The sequence below is a fragment of the Cibotium barometz genome, chromosome 19 (assembly GCF_041138505.1).
Source record: "Cibotium barometz isolate CiBa-2024 chromosome 19, ASM4113850v1, whole genome shotgun sequence".
NCBI lineage: Eukaryota > Viridiplantae > Streptophyta > Polypodiopsida > Cyatheales > Cibotiaceae > Cibotium > Cibotium barometz.
This window is the reverse complement of record NC_141064.1, coordinates 33,016,584-33,036,470: the sequence shown is the minus strand read 5'-3', so window position 1 is coordinate 33,036,470 and position 19,887 is coordinate 33,016,584. Positions and strand designations below refer to the sequence as shown.

The following is a 19,887-nucleotide window of genomic DNA, read 5'->3' as shown; positions in this document are numbered from 1 at the left end:
CCCATGAGAGAGATACTGAGATGAGCAGATTACACCAGTCTTATGCTAGTTGTAGATATTATACACTTTTGTTTGTACCTCAGTAGGAGTTTTTTCCTTTCATAGCTGTTTAGGACTGTTTTAGGACTTTTTAGTCCTTTTTGTCTTACTTTTGATGAGACACCATCAGCTGTGTACTATGTTTTGGTCTCATAGGCCACTTTGGCCTTTCACAAACGTTAATCAGTACCCACACAGAGGTATATGGATTATATTGTTGGCTTGGCATTACTACAGCCTATGTATCGGCTGAATTTTATGGTTGCCTCGTATTGGGCTGTGTTATGGCATTTGTATTTGGATAATCCAGCATCTCCCGTGGGGTAAGGCCCTCAAAGCTTGTACATGATATTCTCTCCTTGGGTAATAAAATACTCCAAGGGGGGAGTTGGCCCATTCCTACCTCTATGCAGTGTCAGGCTGTGCACATCTCTCTTTTACAGTTTTGTGGATTAAGTGGCATATGTTTAAGGTCGTGGCCAATTTCAATGTTTAATTGCATTAATGGTCAAGTGTCTTGCGAAACCCTTGGGCCTTCACCAAAGTTACATCGGTATCAGAGCATTGGCTTTTTCACACTCGTGTAAAGACGATCTTGTTGGGGTATAAATACCGGCTATTACTGTAGTTGAATACACCCGGCCAATATTGCATCAAGGCATGTGCAAAGGACAATTTGATTTATGGGTTCTTAGAATCTATTTCGGAATCGTGGAATTGGCTTTATTGCTTGTATTCTCTTCTATATGAAATTGGCTATTTATGCTAGATTTATGGATCTTATTATCAAGTTCAAAGGCAGCCGGCTGGCAAGGTGACTTCATAACCCTCATGTCACAAGATCGAACCAGGAAAAGAAAAGCTAAGTATACTTTGAGTTTGAAAAGTTGGTGCCTTTGATGTTCACTAAATGTTGTATGCCTGCACAAGGAGAATTGTGAGTTGTTTCCCTTGAGATAGTTTCAGGGAGACATAGTTTATGGCTCCCTTCACTGGGATGGATTATGTTTTTGCCTTGACTTATGGAACTCATGGTTATCTCATCGATCGAGGTTTCCATTGGCGGCCAAAATGCCTATAAACTATGTGTAGCAAAAAATTTTATGGAGCACCAAGATATCTATGCATGTGAGTGATTTGTATCTTATGTTACACACACCTCTCCTCCAAGGTGTGTCATCAAAGTACCAAAACGGAGTGCAAGTGGTAGAGTGGACATGACGCCTAGTTGGCATAGGACTTACATCTATGCCAAGCTTGAAAGTTGCGGACAACTTTGAAGAAGCTGGGGAGGATGTCACCAACCGGGACATTTCCCAGTATGAAAGTGTCACATGCATCCCGCACTTGGATGCCACGTGGACATATCTGAACAAGAAGGTGCAGGACCTGGAGTGGAAACTCGTCCCATGTGAGCCCAGTCCGGTAGGGTTCGACTCTATGTGTCCGAGGTTAGGTGTGCATTGTCCTACACATGAAGCAGTGCTAGTCCGCGCTGTGAGTCTCCCTCTGGAATGATGTCAGGTGTTCTGAGTGTTTGGTTTGCACCCGGACACTAGGCATCTTTATAGGAAGCATGTAGGTTGCGTGTAGAAGGGGGGCAGCCCTTAGGGCTACCCCAGAAAGGGGTATTATATCCCGTGAATGGGCAAGGGGTAGGCCTTAGGCCACCCCAAGGGCCCCAAGAGGTCCATGGCCTTTGCCCACCAGCCAAGGAAGCTGTGGCCCTGTTGGCTAGCCCATGGAAGGGCTTGGCAGGCTATCAGCCAGCCCATAGAAGGGCTTGGCCAGCCACCCGACAACCCTTAGAGGCCAGCCCAGCCAGTCGGCTAGCCCATGGGGCAGCCAGGACTGTAGGCAGCCAGGGCATAAGGGCTCCCCAGCGGCCAGCGCTGGTCTGGACAGCAGCCTGGACAGTATGCGCAAAGCAGCCAGCAAAGCCTGGTGTGAAAGCGCCTGAATAAAGGGACTTTTCCCTGGTCGTGGGGTATTTTATAAACAGGCCGACTCATGCATGAGCCAGCCGACCAGCACCTAGAAGGGCCATAAAAAGCCAAGCCAGAAATTCAGTCAAGCATCTCAATCTTCATAAAGTATTGCTGCCTTCCAAGGGCCAGGACAGCCAAGGGGAAGCTCTAGTCAAGGTGAACATTGAAGGTCAAGATTTCAGTCTTTATTTTGCTGATTTGCATCATTCTAATAAAGCAAATACACCATTCGTGGTGGGGGCCCTAAAGAGGGTATTTGGGACCCAATACTATGTCCTCTTCTCCCTCTCTCCCTCTTTTTATTTTCTGTACATCTACTTCAGTTTTGTGCGTTATGTTCGTCGTGAAAGATTGCTGAATTCTAAGCATTGAAGTTACCGATTTGACCCCGAAGGTTCTGCATGTTACATTGGTATCAGAGCCTTCTTCAAGTGTGAAGATTCAAGCAAAAAAACCAGAAAAAAAAAGAAAGAATTTTTTTTTCACTCGTGTGGTTGGTTTCTAGACTCCGGTGGACCACCCTCTTTCGGTGTAACTCCTGTCCCTCAAAGGACGGTTGGTTTTCAACCACCAGAAGCCTCCAGAAGTCTCCCACACACATAGTGGATGGTCAGATTGCACTCCGGAAAGGAAGTGCATTTTCTTGGTATGGCGAGCTATGACGAAGAGAGAGAACGACAACCGTGGGACCAAAGTGCACCACGCAATCCATCTAGGGCATCAGGCATGAGTGTAATAGAGATGTTCCACCAGATGTTGCGAGCAATTGCAAAACAGGGTACCAAATTGGAAAAGCAAAAGGCGCAGATCTTGGCCCTGGAAGAGCGCACCCATTCTCCACCTCCTCTTTTTCCGTCTCCTCCTCCCTCTCCTTTCGTTTCCCAGATTCCAGATCCTCTACAAAATGACCCTTTTGAGGGGTCACAACCGTAGCCGAGTTCTACACTCGCGGTGCATATGCGTGCATTGGATATTTGACAGATGGAAGACCATGCGGCAATAGCCTGTGCTGCTACACAAGACGACGCCAGGTGACGTGTGGAACACGAAAGATACCTTGCGGCTTTGGACACAAGAATGACACCGACGGCTTCCTCCAGTCATTTTCCCAAGAAAATGAACTTCAGTAAGTATAATGGTAAACTTGATCCCACAACTCTTTATTCCTGGTTGCATCAGTTTGAAGCTTATTTTTCCGCAATTAGAAAAAGTGATACTGACAGAGTGATCTTGGCTAGTTGGTATTTGGAAGGTGAGGCCATTCCTTGGTGGACCCCAGTGGGCTTATGCCCACACCAGATTAGGTATGGCAGCTTATGTTTGGAATGAGTTTTCGACCTTAAGCGACGGTTTCTACCACCCCATTACCTTGAGCGACTCGAAGACGAGTTTAGGGGAGCGCGTCAAAATGCGCAACCAGTCCCTGTAGTTTGCCAATAAGATTTCAAACTTATATTTGTAGTAGGGCTTATCTGACGAGGACAAGAAAGAGCAATTCCTTATGGCGTTGACACGCAAATCCAATGGGAGGTGCGTATGTTTAGGCCAGCCACCTTCGAAGACGCACTCTCGCTTGCACAGAGTGCTGAAATGAAGCACAATGGCGGAAAGCCTAAGACTTTCCAGCCTACTACTCCCAAGGCTAACGCCTTGGAGGGAAAAGGCAAGGACCAGATGGGGTCTTCCCCAGGACAGAGCACGGGAGCCTCTGGCTCCAAGAACTCGACCAATGCGCCCAAACTTACTCCAGACCAGAAAGCTCATGGCAAGATAGGTGGTAAATTGAGTGCGGAGGAGACAACTCAATATAAGAAGGAGGGTAGGTGCTTCTTTTGTCATACAAAAGGACACACTTCTAGGGAGTGTCCTAAGAAGACTACCACTCCACAGACAACCACCCCAACCTCCACGGCTTCCGTGGTGAGCCTAGCTCCCACACAGACCCCAGCGGCTGTCCCTAGTTCTTCGGATCCCAGTGCTTCGGTTGGTGCAATCGTTAGCTAGTAGCTCGAAGATAAGTAGAAGGGCGCCCATGGCCAGGAGTATGAGCGCAATGAATTGCTCAAGCCCTTTGGCTACGTAAGTGGCGAGAGGGTCGTTGTCTTGTTTGACAGCAACAATACGGAGGATATGGTCACAGAACAGCCGCTTGGCGAGCCCGTTTTGTCTTGACTTTGGTGGACAAGAAAGTTGAGGGATTTAACACAAGCATGACGACGAGCATCAAGTTTGAAGCTCATAGTGCTAGGTTAGTCATTCAGGACAGAGAGTTTGTGCGTGATTTTATGGTTGCCCCTCTTGTAGGAGCAAACATAATCTTGGACATTCAGTGGTTTCAACGCAGATATAACACAAATGTTTCAATCTTACCCACATAGGATGACATAGTTGATCCCAAAAGATTTTTCTTCTGGACAATCTCCCTCCCCAACTCCCCCGTCTAGACTGGAGGACCACAAAATAGATCTCCTCCCAAGCTCAGATCCCCCGAGCAAGTTTCCATATCGCCTTTCCAAAGCAATGGAATCGGAGTTGGACCGCCAACTCCAAGAACTATTGCAATCTGGCTTCGTACGTCCCAATGTGTCACCATTTGCAACTCCGATCTTGTTTGTCAAGAAGAAGGATGGGTCTTCTCGATTGTGTGTCGATTACAGTGCACTCAATAAGCTGACTATCAAGAGTAAGTTCTTGATGCCTCGAATAGATTACATTCTCGAGAGGCTAAATGGGACCATGAAACTAGACTTGAAAAGTGGGTACCACCAAGTGAGGATTGTTGAGGGGGACATCCCCAAGACAGCCTTCCGTACAGAATGGGCCCACTATGAATTTGTTGTCATGCCTTTTGGCTTGACGGACGCCCCAGCCACATTCAACCGCATGACGATGCATGTGTTCAAGCACTTAATAGGTAAGTGGGTATTCATATTCTTGGACAACATACTAGTATTTTCAGCTACCATTGAGCAGCATGACATTGATGTGGAGAAAGTCCTGAAAGAAGTCGGAATTTTATTTAATCGAGGTTCACTACCTTGGATACATTATCAGTGCCGAGGGCATCCGACTTGATCCGGCCAAGGTGGCCGAGATTGTCAATTGGGAAGTACCACAGACTGCGTTTGACATCAGATCCTTTGTGGGTATATGCCAAGCATATTCCACCCACATAGACAAGTTTTCTGACCTCTCGGTGGATCTCACTGATCTGCTAAAGGGTGTCAAGACTAGAAGGCAACAGATTCGAATGACTCCACGAGCGTTGGAGGCATTCAAGAACCTCAAGGTTGCTTTGTCAGAAGTGCCTTGTCTAGTGCTTGCCTCATGGGACGAGCCGTTCCAAGTGATCACCGATGCGAGTAACATCACAATTGGAGGTGTTTTACAATAGAATACCCATCCAGTAGCTTACATGTCTCCTAAGTTACTGCCCGCAGAAAAGAATTACTCAGTCTACAATCGGGAACTCCTAGAGATCATTCAAGCTTTGAAACATTGGAAACATTTCCTTTATGGCCGTGAATTTGAGGTTCGCACTAACCATCAAGCATTACAGTGGATTCAGACAATGCCAAGTACACACTGGAGTGACTGACAACACTGCTGGAGCCAGATCTTCCAGCAATTTGGTGGTATGATCGAGTACCTTCTAGGAAAGGCCAACCCAGTGGCCGATGCTTTGAGCAGGAAGAGACAAGTGACTTTGATTCAGACCACTAGAATTGACCTCTCTGGTATGGGACTACATGACATGAAGCACACGTACGCGGATTCCAAGAAATTCGGTACACAGTGGAAACAGGCATTGGATGCCAGAGGACCATGCCACTTTTTGATATGCGACGATTGGCTTTCTACAAAGGCCGACTTTGTGTCATGAAGTCGTTCAGGGTAGCTCTTCTCCATGATGCCCATGACGTCACCACTGGTGGTCATCAAGACATGAATTCGACTCTAGAGAAGTTAGAAAGACAGTATTATTAGCCAAGAATGAGACGCGATGTGTTTGCACATGTGCAACAGTGTGACATTCGTCAGAAAGTGAAAGCTCCTCGTGGGAAGAAGATAGGGTTGTTACAGCCTTTACCAATTCCCAAAGGACCTTTCCAAGATATATCCATGGATTTTGTCACAAATTTGCCTCCCAGTCCGAGTAAGCGTAATACTCAGTGCTTGACTATTGTTGATAGATTTAGCAAATTTGTTATGCTCATTTCTTGCAGGGCCAATGTGACCGCCGAGGATATTGCACATTTGTTCATTCGGCATTGGTACCCTATTGGCGGGATCCCTAGGACCATAGTGTCAGACTGAGATGCCAAGTTTACCAGTCATTTTTGGAGGGCATTGTTTGATAACTTTGGTACTAAATTGAATCTTTCCAATGCTTTTCACCCACAGATGGATGGGCAGACAGAAATCTACAACTAGCTGGCCTTTGATGTGCTGAAGTATTATGTCCACGATCAGCTAGGTAAGTGGGAATCGTATTTTCCTTTAGTTCAGGCTGTGTTGAATGATTCCTTTTCTTCACCTATTGGCAGGACTCCATATGAAGCAACGTTTGGATGACCATTCCAGTTGCTATTGACCAGAACCTCGTCTTCAGTACCTAAAGCAAACAGAATGACAAAGTCCTACCAGGAGATTTTGGAGTTAGTGAAAGATAAGTTGGCTAAAGTAGAGGAGGCCAACAAAGACCGAAGGGATATGAAGTTCTCGGAAGGAGATTGGGTTTATCTTCGGATCATGAAGCAAAGATTGAAACAGGTGGGCAAGCGATGCCCCAAGCTATCATTCAAGAGCTTCGGACTCTTTCCCATCCACAGAAAGATTAACGAGGTTTCAATGAAGTTGAAGCTATCTCCGAGCTGGACTATGCATGATGTGTTCCATGTCAGTTGGCTAAAACTGTATGCAGGTCCAATCCCTTCAGAAGTGAAAGACGAAGTGGAACCAGATATCATTGATGAAGCTGAAGTGATAATTCCCGAATAGATCCTTTTGTACCGCTTCAAGCATGGCTCAGGCCGAAGACAAAGACAGTTCCTCACAAAGTTTCAAGACCGAGGGACCCACGAAGCGGCATGGCTTGACAAAGAGGTGAGTCTCCCTCTGGAATGATGTCAGGTGTTCTAAGTGTTTGGTGTGCAACCGAACACTAGGCATTTGTATAGGAAGCATGTAGGTTGCATATAGAAGGGGGGCAACCCTTAGGGCTACCCCAGAAAGGGGTATTATATCCCGTGAATGGGCAAGGGGTAGGCCTTAGGCCACCCCAAGGGCCCCAAGACTCAAGAGGGCCATGGCCTTTGCCCACCAGCCAAGGAAGCTGTGGCCCTGTCGGCTAGCCCATGGAAGGGCTTGGCAGGCTATCGCCCAGCCCATAGAAGGGCTTGGCCAGCCACCCGACAACCCAGCCAGTCGGCTAGCCCATGGGGCAGCCAGGACTGTAGGCAGCCAGGGCACAAGGGCTGCCCAGCAGCCAGTGCTGGTCTGGACAGTATGCACAAAGCAGCTAGCAAAGCCTAGTGTGAAAGCGCTTGAATAAAGTGACTTTTCCCTGGTCGTGGGGTATTTTATAAACAAGCCAACTCATGCATGAGCCAGCCAACCAGCACCTAGAAGGGCTATAAAAAGCCAAGCCAGAAATTCAGTCAAGCATCTCATTCTTCACAAAGTATTGCTGCCTTAAAAGGGGCAGGACAGCCAAGGGGAAGCTCCAACCAAGGTGAACATTGAAGGTCAAGATTTTAGTCTTTATTTTGCTGATTTGCATCATTCTAATAAAGCAAATACATAGGGTATTTGGGACCCAATACTGTGTCCTCTTCTCCCTCTCTCTCTCTCTCTCTCATTCCATGATGAGATATGCCATGGACATTATTGTATCATTTTGGTCTCATAGGCCCATTGGGTCTTTAGTAGACGCTTAATATATCTATCTATCTATCTATCTTTATTTTCTGCACATCTACTTCAGTTTTGTGCGTTATGTTCGTCATGAAAGATTGCTGAATTCTGAGCATTGAAGTTACTGATTCGGCCCCGAAGCTTCCGCATGTTACAGAAAGGGGTCTCGTGGACTCCTCAACATCTAAATATTTGGAAAGTACAAGCTTTGGGAATGGAGGACTATCCTAGAATACAAAGGATCACACGCCTAAAATTTAGGAGAGTTGCTATTTTTGGCCCGACTCCAATGGAAATTATGTTCGCTTCATTACCTCTGGAATTGAGCAAATACCAAGAGTTGCCAGAGTACCTAAAACAAATGGGCTACCAGTTGGGATATTTTTAAAGGTAAATATTATGGAAGAGCCCATCTCTTAGATTGGGACATGTGGCAAAGTGAGACAAGTTGCCTCACACTTGTCAGTTCAGCTATTGTGTGGCTCTCCACTTGTCATTATAGCCTTCTCTTGCCATTTTAGCTCATGGCAGGCCCAAATCTATAAATTGGAGCCCTCTCTCTTCATTTAGAGGAGGCTCTACTAGTTGCCAACATGGTAGAGGCTAGTTTGCAGCAGTAGTAGAGCCTCCTCTAAATGAAGAGAGAGGCTAGTTTCCAGCAGTGGTTCTCTACTCCAAAGTTATGGCTCTCTAGCACCATTGCAGGCTATCCCAATGCTGGCTGCTCTTTTTCTCTCTCTTGAAGGCTGCCCATGAAGTATACTGGCTTTTGGGGACTGTTTTGAAGGCTTTCATTGTGAAGAAATACTGAATGCAAAGGTATTTAATCATTGTATTATAATTTCCAGCCACTATATTTGATGTACCAACCCTTGTACCTACTATACCAGCTACTATACTTGCTATACCAATCATTGTACTTGTTGTACCAACCCTTGTACCTATTGTACCAAGCAATGTACTTGTTGTACCAACCCATATACTTGTTGTACTAGTTGAATGGAGAGCTGTACTGGCTGTACGGACTGTATTGCATGAAGTACATAACACAGATCAATAGATTAGGGTTCTTGTGTGTGTTGTATGTGTGATTCTGCCACATTCCTTTCATTTTGTGAAAACCCTAGCACATAGGCACAAGTGTTCTATAGAATCTACCTTTTCACCTTCTCTATCTTTTACAATATCACTAACCAAAGTTTGGACAATTAACCTTTGAACACACCATACAAATGATCACCCTTTTAGACAATCACACATGTGCACATATTTACAGACCTCATGCGTTCCTTCTCAAAGATACAATGTGCCATCACAACTATTTTTAACATAGAACACAAGCATAACTCTCACTGAGGCGGTGAGGCCCATAGGCCCTGCTTTCTTATAAGAAAGAAAGAAAGAAAGCAATATTAACGTCTACAAAAGACCACAAGGGTCTATGAGACCATGAATAATACAAAGATACCATGGGTTTACTAAGCCATGGAGAGAGAGCACTTTCCTAAGCCCGAGTGCAGAGAGAGAGAGAGAGAGAGAGAGAGAGAGAGAAATGAAATGAAATGATATATTAACGTCTTCAAAAGGCCAAAATGACCTAAAAGGCCAAAATTGGCCTATGAGACAAACAAGTAGTACAATGATGTTCCTCCAGTCCTCAAGAGGAAAATGTGGAGTGAGAATAAAATGTACAAGTATGACAACACGACCATAGGGGACTCAATGGTGGTGTACAAACGAGAGGGTGTGGATGGAGTACTAGGGCTACTAATGCATCTCTATATGCTGAAGGGGTGATACAAGTATGATATGTTATCTACTCCTAACTCCATCCAGTCCCATAGTCTGGGTACAATATGTCATACATCCGATCTGAGGATGCCATAAATGTCTGGAGCATGCGTCCTGGATCAGAGCAACAATGTGCCAGTTGCTCCTGGACCTCCTGCTGGTGTCGAGACCGGATGGCCGCGATCTCTCTGTGGTGTAGCCGTGGTGTTTGGTAGCCGGCTAGTCTGGGTCGCCTAGCTCGAATCTCCTCCGCTCGCTGAGATGTCACTCCCAATGTGTGTGGCTGGGCTACTGGTCCCAATCTCTGGAAGAAGTCAGTCAACTGGGACTGTCTTCCTCCGCTATGATGTGCGGGTGTCTGAAGTAAGATCTCCCTGTGTCTCTGTAGTGCTAGTAGTAGTCTGCCTAGCTGTCTCTGGTCCGCCGATCTCTCCCACATCTGTCTAAGTGATGTGGTCCCTCTAAAAACCTCAGGATAGCATGCCCTGATCTCCTGCAAAGCACCACATTGGCAAACAAAATGCTCCTCTGTCTCTACCCCCGTCTGGCATAATCTGCAAATGCGCTCTGCTCGAGGGATGCGTGCTGCTCTCCCAGTCTCGATCTCTAGTTGGTGTGATGAGACCCTTAGTCGCCCAATGGCTACTCTGGCTCCATGCGATAAGTGGACCTCCAAGTATCGTGGTCGATTAAGCCGTCTGTGGAGGTGCTCAAGAAGTGGTCTTTGTAGTAGAGCATCTTGGTCGGGAGTGGCTGACTGGGAGATAGCCAAGTCTCCTCTATGTGGCCCTGCCAAATGTCATGTCTCATGACTCTATTCCTCTCTGTCTGAGAGAGGCGTCTGTGTGGTGCAGCTAGGTCATACTGTAAGGGGGAGAGAGAGAGAGAAAGAAAGAAAGAAAGAAAGATTTTATTAACGTCTTCCAAAAGACCGAACTCGGCCTATGAGACAAATCAGAGTAACTGTATGGGGTATCCTCTGTCATCCCAACAAAATGTAAAAGTACTGAACAAAAAAGCTGAATCTGGGTGTGCAGGGGATGGAGCTCTACTACTAGGAGAATGCAAAGCTATATGCATGGAGTATACAATCATGATATGCAACCTAGCTAGCTCCATCCTGTACCATACTGGGGGTATAAAATGGTGTACATCAGTGAAGGGGGTGTCCACAGCTCCCTGAAGAACATGCCTGGGTGTGCTCTGAAGCGAGCCAGTCGCTCCGCACCCTCTCTGTGAAACTGAGCTCTGATCTCTGTCATCTCTCTCTGGTATAGGCGTGGTGTCCGAAAGCCAGGTGTCCTCTGTCTCCTGCGGGCTCTAAGTGTCTCTGCTCTCTGGAGAGTAATTCCCTGCCGTGTAGGGGCTGGGAGGGGGATGGATCTCTGAAAAAATGTAGTAATCTGTGTCTGTCACCCCTCCTCGGGAGCTGTCTGAGCCTGTAATAATGTCTCTCTGTGGCGCTGTATGTCTAGAATGTATCTCCCCAGTATGCGCTGGTCTGCTGCCTCAAAGATCTGGCGTAGGGAATGTGGCTCCCTGAATAAAATGGGATATCTCTCTCTGATGGCTGTATATGCTCTGCATCTGCATACATAATGCTCCTCACTCTCCACCTCCTCTCTGCACAATCTGCATACCCTCTCCTCTCGGGGGATCCGTGCTGCTCTGCCAGTCTCAATCTCCAATCGGTGTGATGAAACTCTGAGCTGACCGCCGATAGCCACTCGGGAGCCGTGTGGTAAAAAGCCCTCCATGTATCTAGGCCTCTCTATAAATCCATCATCAGTGATACTCATGAAGTGATCTCTGTAGTATAGCATCTTCGGTGGAAGAGGCTGTGTCGGCCATATCCATGTCTCTCGTGTATAGAGCTGCCATAGATCCTGTCTCAATACTCTGTTCCTCTCACTATGAGAGAGACGGATATGTGGTGCATCCCTGTCATACTGGAATGGTGGTAGATGATCCATGTCTAGGCCATGCTGTGAGAACCAATGTGTGACCTGTGCATACCATGATCCTTTGTCTCCTGCCTCAGCCAGCTGTCTAGATGCCTCAAAAGCTCTGTATGACAATCTGTCCTGTGGCATCTCTCTAAATCTGTCTAGCAGGCATATAGTATGGAATATGGCCTCTACCATCATAGGAGGCGCAACAAACTCTGCTCGGATAATGTCATGAGGTACTGATGGTTTGTTGCGTATCATGCGTGCCATCATGAGGGCCTGTGGTCTCTCTATCTGTGTCCACCAATGGGTAGCAAGGCCTGGCGCCCATACCGCTGCTCCATACATCAGTGCCGGTGTGACTAATGTGTCAAATAGCCACCCCTTCGTCTGGGGCTCCTGAAAATGCGCACGGTGGCACTGTCTCTTTAGCATAGCCAATGCTGCATATCCCCGTGTCAATCTAGCTATGGCTGCTAAACCCATGGTGAAGTGCATGGCTGCTGTAGAGAAGGTAACCCCTAGGTACACGTATGATGTCACCACCTCCACCTGGCGTCCTGCGAGAGTGAATGTCAGTTGACTCCTGCCTTGTCTCGATGTATGAAAGACCATAACCTTGGTTTTCCCAAGGTTCACAGTAAGACCCCTCTGTGTGCAGAAATCATCGAGTGCATGTAGATGCTGCTGTAGACCACCTGGAGACTCAGACACTAATACAATATCATCAGCATAGAGCATAATATGTACTGAGGTACCTGCTAAATCAACTCCATCTCTGCCTCCCCGTGTAATGAAGTCAGCCACCTCATCAATGTATAACCCAAATAGCGTGGGGGAAAGTGGGCATCCTTGCTTCACACCAATGGTGCTAGCAATAGTCTCGGACATACCTCCAGGACATCTGACTCGCCCAAAAACCTGCTCATATAATGCATAGATGCCCCATGTCATATCTGCTGGTATGCCAAGAGACTGCAGGCGTTGAAAGAGCCTCTCTCGTGGTACTGTGTCAAATGCCTTGCGGAAATCCACAAAGCAGCAATAGAGCTTTCTCTTCCTCACTCTGGCCTGATCAATCATACATCTCAAAGTGAATACATGGTCAGTGGTGGAGAAAGCTCTCCTGAAGCCTGCCTGCCATGATGAGCGTAAACCTGCTCGCTCAGCATATAAGCTAAGCTCTTGCTCCAGCACTGCACCATAGAGTTTGGCCAGCACGTGGCCAACCATAACCGTCCTGTAGTTGCTCGAATCGAGCATATCCCCTGTTTTGTGAGTCGGCACAATGGTGTGCATCGTCCACTCCGCAGGCAAACCCTCTGCTAGTGCCCTGTTAAACAGGTGTGCAAGAAAAGAAGCTAAAGAATCTACTGCATATATGAGATGCTCACCCTGCAGGCCCATATGGTCGGCGGCCCGTCCATGCTATAGGCGGCGGATAGCGCCTGTACCATCGAGTGGGTAAAGAAGCTAGTTGTGGTAGGTCGAGGCTCCTGTGGCTGAGGTATAGGTGGCTGCTGTGGGGCATGGTATAGGCCCTCTGCATATGTGTGCCATGTCTGTGGGTCTGCAATAGGTGTCGGGGTCGGGGGCTCTCTGAAGTGCCGCCATGAGACAGGGCTATCTCTACTCATGAAGAAATGAAAGATCTCTAGCTCCTGTATCTCTGCGAAGGCCCGCCTTTTGCGGCGAGTAAGTCTCCTCATCTCTCTCCTCGACTCCTGCTCTGTGATGGCTCCCAAGGCTCTGTGTATGCGGAGCCGTGAGTATAGGGCTCTGCACTCGTCATCATACCATCTGTTCTGGGGCATAGTCCCAGGTCTCGCAGGCTCTCCTGAGTGTACACGATGTGGGAAGCTCTGTAACGCAGCCGTGTGTGTAGGAGTGATGCCAGCTGGGCTGTAATGGTATCCATAGGTGCCAGGGGATCCATGAGTAGGAGCCCATCCTCTACTCTGCCAGTGTGTATGTCTGCCATGTCATGTGTGAAGTAGATGGTAGTGTGTGGCGTTGGTATGTGGGGGGCTGGTGATACTGGTGATCCGGCTAGTGAAAATGCCAAGTATGTATGATCTGCCCCAATAGGACGAGGTGGAATGGAGAATGAGGTGACAAGCTGTGATGCCTCCAAAGACCCCATAATGTAGTCTACCACCGTGCCTCTGGTCCGTGTATGACCCCCATGTGGGAAGCATGTCAGCCCTCCTCATCCCGGCCACTGTAGCATCCCGTTATAAATAACGAGACGATGCCTGGCTCCCAACTCTAGTAAGTGGTCCCCATAATGTCCTCTGTCTGGTCCAGTGTCCTCTGATGCCCGACTAGTCCCTATCTCCTCTGTGCCTATGTATGTGAATAGCCTCTAGAGGCTAGATACTGTGTATGTGTGTGAACCACCTCTTAGTGTGTGTAAGTGTGCCTATGTGTGTGAATAGCCTCAAAAGGCTAGATATTGTGTGTGTGTGTATGTACTAAGCACTGATATCATCACATGTGCCATGTGTCACTATATTAGTGTGTGTGAATGGGTCAAAAAAGAAGGCTCTAAGCCTATAAAAGCATTGTACTTGGTGAAGGAATTACTCTCAGCTTCGTCATCTCTCTCTCTCTCTCTCTCTCTCTCTCTCTCTCTCTCTCTCTCTCTCTCTCTCTCTCTCTCTCTCTCTCTAACTTTTTGGTCTCATAGGTCATTATGGCCTTTTGAAGACGTTAATATAACATTTCATTTCATTTCTACCTTTGCACACACACTAGCGCAATGAATATTTTCCATCCACCTAGGTACACCTATAAACCCTAACCCTAAATCTCTAGGGTAGATAGAAGTATGGCTAACTATAATTGCATGCTCTCTTAGGCTTTGAGAGCTATTTGGTACACTAAAATTTTAGCCAGAGTTATCTGGGTTGATCTCATCCACGCCTTGTGTGGGGATGCCTGGAAAGCCTGACAGGGGACTCAGAACGCATGCAGAGTATCCCCCTAGACACTCCTGAAGGCATTTTCACAATGCTCTTGTAGGAGGAGCCCTTGAAAGAGTTGAAATCCCAATGCCTGAACTTGACCAAAAGCACTTATTCGTTTGTTTTTCTTAACTTCCTACCAATGTCTTGTTTTTGCATACAACTTATCCCAGCAATGTACATGCTGTGCAAGAAAAACACCCAAAATTTGGTAATTTCTACCAGCAAGAACTCTTCAATAAAAGAAAATGACGACATACCATTAGGCCTGCAGTTAAGCCGTCTAATGTGACGCGATTCCACGAATCAAAGTATTTACCGATGTCAAATCCTGCTTTAAGTGCCACAGCAGCTGAAGTGACCATCATGATGGCAAAATAGAATAGAAATCCTGCAATGCCTGTGAGCCCCAGTACCCCTGCAACCACCCCTCCCACAATCGAAAGAAAAGTGCGGCTGCCACAAGAAAACCAAGCTAAAAACCTCAAAACCCCATCAATACAACAGAAACAAACAGCCATGAAAAACCCTATCCAAAAAGTCCAAAAATGACCCTAACCAGGAATTAACCAAAGGCAGCACAAAACTCTCACAAAGACATTGATGCAGCAGCAGAAAAAGACCCTAACTAGTCACAAAGAAAACCCTAGTAAGATTTTTTAAAAACCCTGACCAGATTAGCAACAACCCAGAACACAGGAAAAGAATTCAATATTAGCCTGCCTTTTTTCTTTACCTTGGGTAGCCTAAGATGCTTGTAGAAAAGCAAGCATCCAGAGCTGGCCGCGTGGCAGGCAAAAAAACACAGTAAAATGTAGGCACACGCTAAAGAAAGCAAGGTAACAAAATTGCAAACTGATATAAATATAACAATTGATTTGTGCGCACGCGCTCTCTTTCTGTCTCCCCTTTCCTGTATTCATTGACGTGCAAGAGTAGGAGAATTTTCATCTATCAATGCAACTGTTCCTAGTACTCAGAGCTGGTTATTACCAATTCTTAGCAAGGTGATAGCCATGGTGATGGAGGGGGACGATGACATGGATTCGGAGTGGCTTTGACAGCCTTTGGTCTGGAACCCCTGATCCGTTTACCCAATGGCCACATGCTAGGGGCCCGACCGCACGTTTCTTGGGGCGCTTTGATCATGGGACCAACTAGGTATCTTGGAGATTGGATTGCCCACAGGTAATAGCTATCCCTCAAGAGTGGCTGACTCCCCAGATCCGACTGCCCCAGTGTGGCTAGGCGTGTTTACCAGACACGATATCCTAGTGGCGGTCCACAGAGCAGATGAGGACAGTGGTCAGCTCACTTTCTATTGGATCTTGTAAGCCCAGCGGGGCGTGCTGTGACAAACTCAACGTGTCCAAGAGATAGAGATATAGAGAGAGAGGGGAGAGAGAAGGGAATAGGAATCTTGCACACTACACCACATTGAGCGGGGAATAGGCCCTGTCCCCTTTCAGGAATTTATTCAAGAACAATCCACGGGCATGCTGGCCAGGATCAAGACAATCAATGAATACAAGACAAACAGATATGCCGATGTAGGATATCCAAGTCAATGTCGATGTCGAGGCACGAGATCTCTGATGCCAAGCACACCACGGGGCAAGGTGGTACCAAACGTTATGTACTGTACGGATCCGTACGTACTGCACGTTGTTTGGTATGGAAAAAAAATTTTAAGGTACGTAAAAATACGTACCATTGGTAAAAATACATAAAATCTCAGAAATTTCAGCCACCTACATAAAATTTCAGTCCATGTCCACATTGACATATAAAACTTTCGAAATAGAGACACAACAAGGTCACAAACCTACTAATTCAAAAGTGAGAAATTAGAATCACAAGTCGTCAATCATACTTAATAAGTTAATCGTACTTAATACTTATTACTTAAGACAAGTCACATTGTCACAAGTGAGTCGTCCACCGATGGTGGGCTAAGGCTCTGAGAGAGAGAGAGAGAGAGAGAGAGAGAGAGAGTTATGTTGCTGCCTTGGGGGCCTGAGCAAGGGTGGGTGGGGAAACGGGCCCGGGCCAGCATATTGCCAGCCGTACTGGGCGCTAGTGGCCGAACAGGGACGGTGAGGGCAGAGGCGAACTGAGGTGGCGGTGAGCAGGGGGCGGCCCAGGGAGAAGGCGGCGGCGAGTCGCGACTCGCGACAGTAGCGAAGAGAGAGAGTGTACGACTGTAGAGGAGAGAGAGCATGGCGGCTGGCCCTTACCGGAAGGTTGAGGTCGTACGGCCTCCAGAGTCCAGACGAAAGACGCAGGCACGCCGCACGGGAAAAAAAAACGTGCGGATCGATCCGTACGTACGGATCCCCGTACGGTACGGATTGGATCCGTACATACGTTTTGATCCTACCTTGCCATGGGGATGACGCACAAGTATCTCTCACTGGGCTAGTACAAAATCTAATATCCAAATCCAAATCCAATAAATCCAAGTCCAATGACTCCAAGTCCAAGTCCAAGTCCAAGTCCAAATCCAAGTCCAAATCCAGGTCCAAATTCAGATCCAAAACCAGGTCCAGATCAAGTCCAAACTATATGTCCAAGTTCCATGTTCATGTCTAGGACCAAGTTTAGACCTAAGTCCAAATCTAGATGCAAATAAAAATAACTTCAAGCTTGTGAATAAGATACACGGATAATATGTGTGAGAATTATGTTATTAATCCTGCATATTGTGTACTAATTACTACTTAAGTAATTAACTTAGAACAAGAACCTTCAGGAGAACACTTGAGACAAGATTGAATTGACTTGTTGTTGTTAAACTGAGTACAATAGGTCTCTTATATAGGAGATGAAGAGACACATTTGAAGAGGCATGTCCTTTGATGAAAGGACATGACCTTAGACGAAAGGGTACAACTTTTAGGCTAAGGGATGTGTCTAGTCGATGTAGAGGCACAACCATTCATTAAGGGATACAACCATTCGTCGAAGAGATGTGGCTATTCGGTGAAGAGGTACATCCTTTGACGAAGAGTCGCAACCAGTCGAGGGTAGGGGTTCCCTTTGGCTGGTAACTCTTTGCATCTGCAACAGTAATCAGCAATGAAGAGTTACCAGCATCAACATTACCAACAGTAATCAGCAATGAAGAGTCCACAAAGAGGCACACAGAGGTGTATGAATCAGATCAATTCCAATGTCAGCAATGTCCAAGCATTGGTGGCGGCAGGGGCAATACACAGGTGGTTTAGGTAGCGCTGCTTATACAAGTGCCGACGGCCGGCAGTTTAGGAGTAGCGCCAACAACACTTCAGATAGCGGTTGACAGTTGCAGGAGGCGACACAATGCAGCGGATCGGGAGGAGACTCTGGATGCCCCCTTCTTTGCATATATTGCGCGGCTAGGCTGTAGGATCCACGTGCCCGATATAGATGGCACATCGGCGCAGCAGCACATTGGCAGTCTCAGGGCCTCTCACAACATTTCCTTTCAGATTTCTAGAAGAGACTATGGGACAGCTTTCGGCCAAAAAAGATCACCCTCTTTCTTTGGTTGATGACACATAGGAGTTTAGCAGTCGGTACTTGGCTGGCAGTTAGTAATCAACCAGTGGCTTGCCTGCGATATGGCCACCCCAGGAGACTCAAAGACATTGCCTTTGGGATTGCCCGAAGACTCAGAAGATTTGGCAGAGGATTATCCACATCTTTGCTATGGACAAGGCATCGACCCGGATCATCACATGGGACACTGTCACTTGGGCCATAGAGACTGGAGTGGTCAGGGCTTATGAGGAGGATGGGGGAGGGCTAGGCCTTCAGATCTCTCACCATCGTATTGCAGCAGTAACAATCACAGCCCCACTTACAGGCGACTGGTGGCCAAGCTCATGCCAGAGATGGGAGATTTGCAGTAGCATAGCAACCTGGCACATTTAGCGTACTAGATGTAGCAAGGCCATCGAGGTTACCCACACTCCACCGACGGACACCATTAGGAGCATATGGCTTGATATCATTCACACCCTCCGCGGTCAGTGGAAAAAGCTACAGGGAGGTTCAGACCGTATGCAGAAGCGGCGGGAAGCTTTCTTGCGACTTTGGAGGTCCGACCCTTCCCTCGCAAATAGAGAAGGTGACCCCATTTGGCATTACAGACCACCTATGTGGTTGTTCCCCCCCTCCCCCCTTATGAGATAGTCTTCTTCTCACAAAGCGGCCAGCCGGAGGAGAAGCATCTCTTCCCCTCATGATCATTTGATTCCCGCCCTTAAATGGGGCAAGTTTGTATGTAGCCCTTGCGGCTGTTTTTTCTTTAACTAATTGAAGGATCTTTTTCTTGAGAAAAAAAAAAACAACAACAACAACGGCTGGAGAAAACAATCATTTATTTGATTTGCTTTCTATCTTTTTTAAAGTCATGCCCATATTTGGCTTGTTCAAAGCAGAGGAGGGGGAGGGGGAGGGAGGGGAAAAAAAGCCTACCGGCTTGCGGGCTGCACTATGGGGAAAGCAGGAGAACCTCTAGTCTGATCATACAACGGTGTATGGGATATGGCAAAAGGTGCGGACCTGTAGTAGATCGTCCTCATGTTGTGCTGGATGTTCTCTGCGCTGAAGAGGGGCATCTCATCCGCATGGCTGCTGGATTTCTTCTCCGAATCCGGCTTACCGCGGCCCTTAGTCGCCATTGCTTTGCTGCGCAACTGAGAAAACAGAACTACGTGTAAAATTCAGAGTAATGAGTCTTTGTAAATTATATAATTGGACTCCCCATCCTTACGGACGGGGCCCGGGGGAGTCTCCCCCACCCACCGACGTCTTAAAATCCGCGTGATGATGATGAAAGCTTAGAGACATTGTTGTCTTCCAAAACTAGGATAGATGTGCTTGTGGTATATTTAAAATGTGGTAGAATCTCCAAAGGTAGAGCTTAAGAGAGAGGGCATTCTTTATGATTTGCATGGTATCTAGGTGGTCGGCACACGCTAAGTGCATGCAAGAGTGAAGGGATGGCGGCACAGTGGGAGCAGAATGATGATGTTAGGGAGGTTGGCTGGGGAGACTGGGAATGAAGAGAGAACACGATGATGAAGAGGGAGGCAGGGATGCAATGAGGGTGCAGTTCGACTAGATTTCGTCGCGGATGAATAGCAAGACCCCGCAGGAGAAACCAACCAGAGGGAGGAAGGTATGTGCAAATATTCCATCAGATTTTGTGAAACAACAGATAGGGATGTTCTCTATGTGCAACGTAATCCT

General features: G+C 47.1%; 1 protein-coding gene across 1 annotated transcript in view; it reads right to left on the bottom strand.

Annotated features, from left to right (window-relative positions):
* The window catches only part of LOC147628479 (uncharacterized), a 36,161-nt gene extending 16,710 nt beyond the window's left edge, over positions 1–19,451 (bottom strand). Inside the window, exons 1-2 of the mRNA XM_086813635.1 lie at positions 19,198–19,451; positions 14,910–15,105 (exon numbers count right to left, since the gene is read on the bottom strand). Of these exons, the coding sequence (XP_086669761.1) occupies positions 14,910–15,105; positions 19,198–19,316 (315 nt within the window). The 5' untranslated portion in view covers positions 19,317–19,451. The remainder of the gene's footprint in view (positions 1–14,909; positions 15,106–19,197) is intronic.
* Between the last annotated feature and the right edge of the window lie 436 nt (positions 19,452–19,887).